Source organism: Alosa alosa, chromosome 5 (assembly GCF_017589495.1).
Source record: "Alosa alosa isolate M-15738 ecotype Scorff River chromosome 5, AALO_Geno_1.1, whole genome shotgun sequence".
NCBI classification, from domain to species: Eukaryota; Metazoa; Chordata; class Actinopteri; order Clupeiformes; family Clupeidae; genus Alosa; species Alosa alosa.
In genome coordinates, this window is record NC_063193.1 from 14,473,906 (window position 1) to 14,485,689 (window position 11,784).

Sequence of the window (11,784 nt, forward strand, 5' to 3'; positions counted from 1 at the left end):
TGCATATGTAGAAGAAGAAATTCAAAAAATCCATGACATGACCTCTTTTATTGATAGCTGTTGAAAACTGCATGGAACTGACAGGGATTGTTTTGTTTTATAATAAATAAATAAATATATTATGCTGCTACCTTCTGCTTTTCCCAAATACAATGTAGCCTACAGGTGTACCTTTCATCAGTCCAGTGGCAATGGATGGACTGTGATGAACTGCCCTACTTGTGATTGTTTAGATATTTTAAAGGTTTTATAACAATGCTACAAATTTTTTGGCAAGTGCTACAAATCTATTCACCTTTGCAGCGCCAGTAGGCTACTTTGTGTGCGGCCTGCAAACACACATTCCAAACAAGCATACACAAAAGTTTCAAGAGTGGGGGATGGAGTAGAAGATGGAGACAAATTCATTAATATGATTTATTTTCGTGGAATGGATGTACAGGACTGAGCGGCGGTCATATTTTGTACCGCTATGCGGTACATCTAGTTTTTAAAAAATGTTGTGCCCATTATTAACAATGCCTTTCTTTTTTGACAAGGAAGATCATAGATTCAAAACAAAATAATCACACACAATAAAATAGGAGTCATAAGCAGACCGACATTTGAATTAAGGACGCTTGCAAATTCCACTCTTGTTAGATGTCATCAAAACTTTCTCTGAAGCTTCTGGTCTCCACCTGAATATAAAAAGATGTGAGCTTCTGTCCATAAAAGAGTGCTCTGTGCTCTCTGTTCATGTGAGAGATCAAATTACAGGTATTACAATTGCCAAAAACCAAAAGACTAGATCTGCTTCAAATTTTAACCTGATTATTATTAAAACACAAAAAAGCTAAACTCATGGTTACAAAGGGATTTGTCTATGAGAGGCCGAGTGCTTCTCTCAAAAGCTGATGGCATTTCTAGACTCACTTACAGTGCTCTTGCCTTGGCTGTTGACAGTGCTCTAATGAAAAAAATAGATTAAACTTTATATGGAAGCATGCACTATATAAAAAATACTGTTGTAATGAATTCTAACCACTGTGGGGGTATGAACTTCTTAGATTTCACAACACTTAATAACACATTTAAAGTGAACTGGATCAGACAATTCATGAATAACCCAACTCTCTTCAAGACATCACAACATAAATAGGAAAATTAGAGCATTATTCCAAAAAGACATTGTTACTGTTCTTATATTATCCCTTTCTGGAATAGTGTTACAAATAATATACCATGGAGAGAAGTTTCGTCATTGCCTTTCAAGTATTTTGTTACTAACAAAATAAGAGAAGTTTCATTTAAACTAATTCACAAAATCTACCCAAGATCATTTCTTAAGAGATAGGCCTACAAACAAGATATTGAGACAACCTGTTCTTTCTGCAATATTTCTATGGAGAGTGTACAGCATCTATTTTGGAACTGTCCTCATACAGCTACGTTTTGGAGTAATGTTCAAAGATTCATACACACTGGTATTTCTTTCTGTTTTAAGGATGTGTTCCCGGCGCAGTGAGCTGCCTGCATCAACAGTGGCGCTCGGGGAGCAGTGAGGGGTTGCTCAAGTGCCTTGCTCAAGAGCACTTCAGCCGTGCCTACTGGTTGGGGTTCGAACCAGGTCCGAAGTGCTAACCAGTAGGCCACGGTTGCCCTAATAGGTTTTATCATAAACCTATTAGGCCTATTCTTGCTTGCAAAGTTTCATATACATAAATGCAAGTGGTGGTAAACCTTATTTCCCTGCCTTCTTGATCGACTTGATCGACAATTATATTATATATATAAAAAACAACATCAATAGATTGGGGAGCTGGGTATATGAAGTGCTTGACTTGAGAAGTCAGTGTGTCTACTCCGAATCACCAGGTGGCAGTATTTATATTGGAAACGCACATTGCCTTCGGCTAGTTGAAGCTGAAGCCCTACCGGGTGGATTACGACAGGATTTCGGAATTCGAAAGTATCTTGATTCTTCGCAACATACGATACATCTATCTTGGAATATCTCACTTCCTATCGGGGAACGCAAAGATGATGTGTGATGAGCAACCGAAGACCCTGTGAGTGAAATACAAACATTGCAATTTAGCCGGTTAGCTGTTTTTTTTCTAGGCTAAGTCTGCGTGCACGCTAACGCTATCAAATAAGCAATAAGGAAGGAAGTTCCTTAGCTAACGGTAGCTACCTAGCATAGGTAATCTAGCCGTGGCTAGTTAAATACAAATTATGTTTGATGTTAAATTACATCTAGCCCCCAAAGAAGATCGTGGTGAAAGAAAATAATGCGAGTATTTGCTACAATAGTTCCACATAAGTTAATCACGGCCCAGTCATGCGTGGCAACTTGTGGCTAATAACTGCCTAACGTTAGCCGGCTCAGATAGGCATGCAGTAAATGCATTAAGGTTGGTTACCCGCTAAGAATAAGCCATTAGGTAACTGTTAATCAGGGCTCTCTAATTCTTGTTGACTTTCTCTGTGATTCCATTCAAATGTATTAACGCTATCGAAGTTGCTTATTTTTGTAATGTTAGCTGGATGTACGATTTTCGTTGGAATAGTGCGTGTTGATTGCCGAAGCCATTCGTGACGTGGCCTTGGTGTTTGATACAAAGCTAGGTTAGCATAGCTAGTTTGGCATGGTGAGTTTTAGCTTTTACTGAAATTCTTTCTCTCCAATGTCAAGGTACGTGGGGAATCTATCTCGAGACGTGACGGAGGCCTTAATCATGCAGGTGTTCGCTCAGATTGGCCCCTGCAAGAGCTGTAAAATGATCGCCGATGTAAGTATTAAGTAATGTTGGCAACTACCACATGCCGTAATTGTCCGTTTAAAGGAACAATAAGTCTAACTTATTATCTGTTATGCTTGCCACATTGACAGGATCTTGTTGTCTCCTTCAAGTCTGCAGGTAATGATCCTTACTGCTTTGTGGAATTCTACGAACACAATCACGCTGCTGCCGCCCTGTCCGCTATGAATGGGCGTAAGATATTGGGCAAGGTAAGCTGTTGTTTTCAAGGATCAAGTCCTAAAGCTCTCGACAAAAAATACTGGACAACTGTATTTTTGCTACTAACTGGACAATGTACAGTAATTTGCATGATTTGCGCATAAACTCACCCCAATAGGTAAGTAGCCTGTTCGGTCCTAGCGTCAAATGGAAGTGAAGGATTCAAAAGGATTGTTTTGATTTTCAGGACATCTTGTGCACACCACAGGCATGCCCTTTGTTTTAATGTTGTACTGAGTAGGCTTGATGGCAAGCGGGTTGATGGTTGTAGTTGCAGCTGCTGAAGAAAGTAATTCATTATGCGCAAGAGAATCTTCACTTATCTTCACATATAAATCCTCATCTTAAGTTAGATTAATCAATCTTTTTCTTCTAAAAGTATTGCCATTTAGTTTCAGCTGGAACCAAATTCCTTGTGTATACTAACTAACTTGGCCAAATTAATCAGATTCAAATTCAGATGTTTTAATTATAGTGTTGGGATGAGCATGTTTCTGTATTTTTTTTTAATCTTTGTTTTTTGGTGGTCCTGTTTGCTGGAGCTGGGGCCCTTGGTGTGGTTTGGTGTAGTTTTGGATGACGGTGGTGTCCATTAAGCAACGCCATGTTTTACCTCTGCATGTTCCACTTCACAATTTCAAATTAGTGAGAGACAGTGGTGTCCTTTGTGCAATGAGTATGAGGGGCCTACATCACAAAGCTGGTGGGAGAGGTTTAAAAAAAAAAAAAAAAAAAAGAAGCAGCCACTGAGCATAGGTGTGGTAGGGTGCGCTGCAAAACAAGCATTTGGTTTAGCACGAGCAACAAGTCGAGTAAACACATTGAGACAGTATCTTTATTTGGTACAAATAAGCCATTTTCTAGAAAGATAGACCTAGGTATGAATGTGAATTTGTGCATGTGCAATTTCACAAGATGGTCCTGGTTCATCAGTGTTTTACCCGTGAATTCCCAGTTTCTGAAATGTTTTGGCTTCTTGCGACATCTGACCTGACTGAGTCTGCAGCACAGAGTTCCTGTGTGCACTCCTATATGTGAGAGCCTGTATTTAATTTTTTTTTTTGCCCTGTCTTTGTCCTTACTCATCTTTGCACTTAATTCGCACACCTGCTTCAGAATGGTGACCACCGTGGTAAAAATATATTCAGTGCAAATATTTTATCCTCAACAGGTATTGAAGGCCCAATTGAGGAGTTATACAAGTTGATAAAAATCACTCTGTTGTAAGTCACTTTGGACCTTCTACTCCGTAGATTATTTTTTTCACTCCAAGACCTCAGTTTTTTTCTTTTTCAGATTGTTTTTTTTTGTTTGTTTGTTTTTGAGTGATCAGGATTTTTTTTTTTCGTCCCACATTGCATTAAGTGATTCAGTGGTTCAATTCAATTAGCTCATGCCTCTTAACATCACAGAAAGTGATATGGTGGTTTTTGCAGAGCCCTAGAAGTGAGTCTGCGTCATAATATTGTTTCTCTCTTTGTGTCTCTCCTCTGCTCCATCTCCTCTCAGGAAATGAAAGTCAATTGGGCCTCTATGCCGAGCAGCCAGAAGAAAGACACGAGCAGTAAGAGACCCTTCTGTTACCCTTTTATTCTTTCCATCAGTTCAAGTGCATTTCAAATTAGCTGAATGAGGCTACACTAGTGTGAGTTTGCCGGCATGGTTTCGCCTTACAGTTGAATTTCTCCACCTCTATTCATAGATCATTTCCATGTCTTTGTTGGTGACCTGAGCCCTGAAATTACCACAGATGACGTCAGAGCTGCTTTTGCTCCATTTGGGAAAATATCGTAAGTTCCTTAAAAGATAGTGTTAAATAGATTAATCATTGTGTGCGTTTCTACAGATATAACATTGTTTCTTGCTCTTGCAGGGATGCCCGTGTGGTGAAAGACTTGGCCACGGGCAAGTCCAAAGGCTATGGCTTTGTTTCATTCTTCAACAAATGGGTAAGTTGAAGTTGTTAATTTGGTCTAATGGGTGTAGAGGCTTGTTGTTGTGGCTCATTATTTTATTGCTGCCTACACCAGAGCGAAGTCCAGTTTTTGAACGTCTACCTGTTCTGTTGACACTTCTTGACATTTTCCTGTTCATAAAATACTTGTGTGTTTGTGTTTTGAAAATCTTAAGTTAGAGCTTAATGTGAATGTTCACTGTCATTCTCTGGGTTGGTGTTTAGGATGCTGAGAACGCCATTCAGCAGATGGGGGGGCAGTGGCTTGGGGGCCGACAGATTCGGACAAACTGGGCTACAAGGAAGCCCCCAGCTCCCAAAGCCACCTCTGAGTGTGAGTATCTGTATGGAAGAAATTCAGCAGAGACGCAAAAAAGCTTTTTTTCATGGGTGTGATTCTTCCGTTTTTAAACAGAATTCCGTTTTTTTCGACTTGAAAATGAGACCCACGCTTCGTATAGTTCCGATGAGGTTTTTTTTAGGAGGGGGTCTGTCAATCAGAGGTAGGCTATATTTCTGCATTACACAGGCCATCATTATAACAGGCAGCTGACAATGACGACAGGTTTTGTGCTTCATATCTTTCCGAATATCACGCCGCTTGTAGTGTATTCCGTTTACTAGGATTTCATTGAAAGTGAAAGTAGACGGGTTGATCAGCTGCGTTCTGAAGAATGCTTGATTCAAGTTAAGTGTGTGTGGCGCACTTCTCAGCAGAAGCCATGAAACGATAAAGGTCAACAAATTGATTTAAAAAGACATCATGTATGAAGTTCCCCCTCTTTTTGGCTTTGCATCGGGTTCGCTGTCAGGATTTTCAGATAATGAATCTCATGATCCTGATATTGAATTTTAATTTTTGCGCGTGTAAGCTGTGCTTGAAGTTAGCTGTGACAGACCTTACAGGTTTTCAAAGCCTGTCTACCTTAGGCCTACTACATTGTTTAGTTAACACCTTGTCATTTTGCGTTTGTCCAGCGGTTCACCTCCGTGAACCTTGTCAATGGCAGCAGGTTTTGTGCTTCCGATTCATGTCTTTCATTTCATTCCATGAGTAGTTTATTCACTATCTCAATGAATCTTGATTGAAAGTGAAAGTCAGCCAGTAATACGTTGCTGTGCAACATTTTAAACTTTAAAGTTGTATTTGTGTGGGGAACTGTTTTTTTTTTTTTTTTTTTTTTTACGCAAGCCACAAAGCAGTAGCAAAAACATTTTAAAAGATACATTGTGAGATGTTCCTTTCCTCGTTTTGGCAAGTAGCTGCTTCACGTTGGGAGCCTGTTCTCCCTGTCGGGACCTATTTTCCAATAACATCTAGTGGACAATACATTATCCCTAACATAACCTCTATATATAATTTGAGAGTCCTCTAACATCAAGTTGTTATCTCAGTTGATTTTATTTCTAAAAGTATAACCTCACCCCCAGTTCTGAGGCTCACTCTACCTACTGCACAGTTTTGAACAATGGTGCAGAGAGTGGGGTGGGGCATGATGTTTTAATAGACTGAGAGTCTGCAACATGTAGAAAAGTACCAAACGGTGGACTTTCATCAGTGTTAAGGCTGATTTATGCTTCTGCGTTGACTCCATGCAATGACTATGCCGTTGCCTCAAGGCCGGCGTGACGAAGTTCTGCGTCTCTGGTATCTGCGTCGCTCACCACCGGAACGGTATAGTCAGAATGGTGAACTCCATAGACTGCCGTGCTGAAATATGAATCTTATTTGTTTGGCCTTTTTGCTTAGATTTTGTAAAAATGATCGAGAAATAGACACCGTACATTCCAATGAACTAGTCATTGTGACCAGAAAATAAGTTTGAGGTTATTTGTGAGGTGTCTGCCAGCCAGTTTGTTTTATTAGCAGCAAAGTTTCCCACAACTGCCCACAAAGTACAGCTTGCTGGCGAAGAAGTGCTGATTTCAAATTTTACTGACATAGACTTCACAAACGGATAACCCTGTCATTGTAACCAAAATATGTCTTGAGTTTATTTGCAAAGTGAACTAGCATGTTGCTACTCCCCACAGTAGGCTTTAGCAGTCGCTATCAACATACAGGGAGAGTCTACCAATCACAGTCCTTGTGGTCTGCGTCGCCTCAACATGAGGTTAGAATGTTTTGGAGGTGTGCGTCGAGCAGCGGTGGAGGGCTCGGAGGGGGTATGCGGCGGCGCAGCTGTGCCACACATTTGATTTTTGATGGTCTTTTTTTTGTATAGTCTAACTAGCTTACTAAAAATTAACATAACGCTACTAGTCCACAGTGCATCCAAACTGAGCAGTGAATCAGGCTGAGCAGTGCAGGGAACAGCTGTGATTTGTAGGCTGTATGCAGGCACATGGTCAGACAGGTTTAAGGAGCGCTTGATTTGTTTTGTAGCGGAGCGTTCTATGGGTTGCCAGGTTGGTTCTATGGGTAGAGCACGCATTTGAAATATCGCTCGATCAGGCAAATTTGATTGTGGGAAGCCAAAATCGTGATCGTGATTAAAATTCAATTAATTGTGCAGCCCTAGTCAATATTAACACAAGCAATGATACGTTTCATCACAGTTTAGAGGACAGCAACTTAAATAATACATGCAATGGTATGTAAAGCAATGTGTAATAACTAATTTCCTCTGTTTTTTCAGCCAATCCAAAGCACCTGTCCTTTGATGACGTGCTGAACCAGTCCAGTCCTAGCAACTGCACTGTGTATTGTGGAGGAGTGGTCACCGGTCTCTCAGGTTGGTAACCAGGGCTATTTTTTCGTGGCTATGCAATACGTTCTGTATCTTTCATTGCTTTATTACTGGAGAACATTGTATGACTGTTCCGTCAATTTTATTGCAGAGCATGTGATGAGACAGACATTCTCGCCATTCGGCCACATCATGGAGGTTAGGGTATTCCCTGAAAAAGGCTACTCCTTTATAAGGTAGGTCACATGGTCATGCAGTGCAACACTGCATTTTAATGACAACAAACCATAGTGTCCCACTATCTACAACTTTCATGAAACTTAGCTGTAGATGTTTTGACACTACAAATAACTCAACTAATTACGAGCCAGAGCTGCATTCCAGACAAATCGGAAGTCAGAGGCCTGTGGGCTATACTACGAATCTCGATTAGTGAGTTAGCAAGGTATGTTGCGCTCTAAACCAGGGTATGATGTGACACAAAAGTGGCTCTGTTTTAGCGTCGCTGTATCACCATGGTGTCTTATGCTGCCAACCAAACCTGGGGTGCGTTTCCCAAAACCATAGTTGTTTACCTGTTAGCAACTTAGTTGGTTGGCAATGGGAAATAAGTTAGCAACTATGTTTTGGGAAACGCACCCCTGGTTGGGAGCAGGTTATGTGCTAAGTTATAGCTCAAATCGCGTAAAACTACCGCCTACTGACCGATCATTTATTTAAAAACGAAGTTATCTCACGTTTTAGATTCTGTCATATATATTCAAGTGGAGCTCATCCAAATATTTGGATCTTATATTTTAACAGAGTTCGCGTGCAAATATGCCACTATGGACTAACCGGCAGGCATTTTTTTTAATTTTTATGTCCGAACCCCGAACCCGCAATTTTTTTTTTTGGATTACAGAATCAAATTACAGAATCAAATCAGCGTGCACACACGCAGGTCACACACAGCGCACATTAACAAGAGGCCCAAGCAAGTAGAATTCTAGTCTTACCATTGACGAAAAGTCTTGAAATGAACTGCAACAGTCTTTGAAACTACAGTCCCTCTGTCACTGATCCATATGCAGCATCAACGTTAATTGGGGCAACTTCAGGAAATCCTTCTCAGTTGAACGAGATGACCTTATAGCCTACCGGTAGCCTATGTCTTTACCACAGTAGCCTGTGCAACGCAAATAGGACTGCCTTCACATAGTAGGCCTAGACTTAATTTGCTTAGTTTTCTTTGGTCTTAAAATCTCCTGATAGGCTAACAACTTTTTTTTAAAGTCACCCAAGACGTGCCGCCTGAAATGCACATGCGTTGTCACGGCTACATAAACAAATCTTGCACACAGGAAGAAAGCTGTTAGGTCTTTTTTTTTATTCTCAAAAAACAAACGTTTGCATCATGTAAAGCAGATCTGTTGGTTACCCAACATAATAAGCTATTTTAAATGTAGCTTCCAATGCATATCGCCCCCATGTGTCCGAACCCGAACCGAACCCGACTACAATTTCTAAATATTTGTCCGAACCCGACCCGACCCGCCCGTCGGGTCCTGTCGGGCTCGGGTCGGGTAGCCACACTCTACTATGGACGTGCATACCATACAACATCTGATGACAATCGATTTATTTTATGTTAGTCACTAAAAGTGACCGCAGTCTAGATTACGCTATTGCTCATAAATGCGGAAGTAACAGTCTTGTGCATCTCCACGTTTCACGATTGGCCAACACCGAGAACGCGCACATATCTGAGCTGAAAGCCTAGTTTTATAAATATATCACAAAACTGCTATCGTAGTATCACTTCACTTATACCCCAAGTTGAGGCTTTGTGTAGCTTCGATATGTCTCTATATAGCCTAGATATGTCTAACGTGCTTCGTAGTATACCCCATTGTTCAGTTTAGGGTACATTCTGATTGGCTCCGGAACTTCAGAGTTTTGTGGAATGCAGCATCAGTAGCCTAGACCTAGGAGATGTACCAATAAAGAAGAATGGACATAACAGTACAGTGCATTTTATTCATTCCCATGTGGATGAGGCCTTAATTTCATTGGGCAGCTGCCTGTTTTTCAGTTCCCTGCCAAATTCAGCACAGTAGGGCACTTAGGTCACTCAAGAACTATCTCTCTCATTAGAAGCGTGGAAGTCCACAAGCATGCTTTGAGATTCCCGCTACCGGTTTGCCTATAGATCACTCACAAGCTTGTCTGCCCACAGGTTCAGCACCCACGAAGAGGCAGCTCACGCCATTGTCTCTGTGAACGGCTCATCTGTAGAGGGACACACAGTCAAGTGCTACTGGGGCAAAGAGACGCCAGACACAATGAGTCCCATGCAGCAGATGCCTCAGGTACCACAGTCTCTTCCATTCCAACATGCTTAGTCTGAGTCTACAATACTCAGTACTCAGCAATATTCAATATACTTAGTGTACAATATCCAGCCATTTACCTTGAGTGATGAGCACACCTTACATCCCTGTTGCTTACTGTTCTTGAATTAATTCATTTTGAATAATCTTAAAATAGCCATTTTTTGATACAATCTTGGTGTGACATTTGTTTTCAATATTTGTTGATTTGTTTATTTACTTTCCTCCTCCCACATCACCTGCAGCAAAACAAGGTAGGCTACAGCCCAGCCCAGCCCTATGGCCAATGGGGCCAGTGGTACAGCAACACCCAGCAGATTGGCCAGTACGTGCCCAACGGATGGCAGATGCCCTCCTACGGCGTGTATGGCCAGGCAGCCTGGAACCAGCAAGGCTATAAGTAAGATGGTGGAGGAAAGAGGGAAGGAGGGGGTAAGGCACCTCCTTCACCAGGGTTCCCGCCATAACCACCCGCCGGACCACAACCCCAAGCCCTGCCGAGAAATACACAACAGGCAGAGGCCTGAATTGTCCACCAAACACAATATACTTAACATTTACCTTATTTTTCTCACGAAAGGAGATTGACCCCTACATTTCTGTCTTTTTCCCCCCCTTTACTTTAAAATGCTGTGTAAATGGGACACTGCAGCTTTGCTGCTTTTTTTGAAACGGACTCGTTACTTATTGTTTTGTTTTTTTGTTGTTGTTTTTTTCTTTTGTCATTATTGTGTAATTTTTTTCTTTTGGCTCAGTGATGGTAACATCTTGATGATGAGCTGCTGATTAGATTAAAAACTCCCAGGACTGATCCAGATGTGAGGGGGACTCACCGATTGATTTTTAAATGTCGTCCCAGTGTCCTCTGACATGGCGGATTGGTGTGGGCGCCAGACGCTTCTCTGTTTGCAGAGTCATGTCATGTTTTTTTAGTCATTTTGCATTCTTCCTGTACTTACTCATAACTCTGAGAGAGGAAGTGAATGGTCAGAATATGGTCACATAATTTATTTGTTTGACTTGACCCCTTACTGAAAGATGACAAGTACCCTCGTTATGTTAAACTAGTGTATTTACTTAAGATATCAGGGGGGTGAGTTGACTTGGCATCTTTCAGGTCCCAATTGAGGATTGGCTTTTCCCATGGTATGTTTTGTTTCGTTATGTTTTGTTCATGGGTTAAGTTTTTAAAAGAAACAAACAAGAAATTTGCCTTTTTTGTTTTCATAAAGAAACATTTGTTGTGTATGATGACTTGTGTATGACATTATGAAAGATGCTAAAAAAATCAGGTTGTACTGCATTGGAGACATTAGTAAATTCATGTATGTGAAAGATTGATACTGTGCTTTTTCCTTCAGTCCCTCCACAGTTCTGTTGAGACCATCTAATTTTATCCACCATCTAATCCGTATTGATCCGTAGAGTTGAGATATGCAATTTTAGCTAAACTGTTTTACATTTCTCCTGTTTGTTTTGCACTGTAACATTAGTAGACCAAAGACATCTATGGCCACAGTAGCTTAATTATTTATAACTGTAAAAGCATTGAAGATGCTGGTACTAATGTTTTAAGTGCATCACAGTACACATTTAGTTGTAATAAACACATTTTGGAAGTCCCTTATAAATTTATGTCATGTAAATAATAAACAAACAAAACCATTTCAGAGCTTTTAGCATACATGTTCAAAATTGTTCTCCCTTCAGCTACTTTGATTAAAAAATGAACTGAATATATTTGGCAATGTTCACCGATTAAC

At 40.7% G+C, this 11,784-nt stretch overlaps 1 protein-coding gene across 2 annotated transcripts; it reads left to right on the forward strand.

Annotated features, from left to right (window-relative positions):
• Positions 1 to 1,886: 1,886 nt before the first annotated feature.
• LOC125294915 (cytotoxic granule associated RNA binding protein TIA1-like) lies at positions 1,887 to 11,761 on the forward strand. Of its 2 annotated transcripts, none has more exons than XM_048243982.1 (11): positions 1,887 to 2,051; positions 2,678 to 2,774; positions 2,876 to 2,995; positions 4,515 to 4,569; positions 4,708 to 4,795; positions 4,879 to 4,954; positions 5,185 to 5,293; positions 7,599 to 7,694; positions 7,801 to 7,885; positions 9,868 to 10,000; positions 10,267 to 11,761. In XM_048243982.1, exons 1-11 carry the CDS (start codon positions 2,023 to 2,025, stop codon positions 10,423 to 10,425), a joined length of 1,047 nt encoding a protein of 348 aa, XP_048099939.1. In that variant the 5' UTR covers positions 1,887 to 2,022; the 3' UTR covers positions 10,426 to 11,761. The 2 variants fall into 2 exon arrangements, with proteins under 2 accessions (XP_048099939.1, XP_048099940.1); XM_048243983.1 differs by having other exon boundaries at positions 1,888 to 2,051; positions 2,897 to 2,995.
• The last annotated feature ends 23 nt before the right edge of the window (positions 11,762 to 11,784 follow it).

Bases quoted from the DNA above. Each gene is read 5' to 3' on its own strand.
- LOC125294915 (XM_048243982.1), top strand. From the start codon at position 2,023: ATGATGTGTGATGAGCAACCGAAGACCCT. The intron at 5,294-7,598 runs GTGAGTATCTGT...CTGTTTTTTCAG, and splicing joins TCCCAAAGCCACCTCTGAGT to CCAATCCAAAGCACCTGTCC. The intron at 10,001-10,266 runs GTACCACAGTCT...CATCACCTGCAG, and splicing joins CCATGCAGCAGATGCCTCAG to CAAAACAAGGTAGGCTACAG.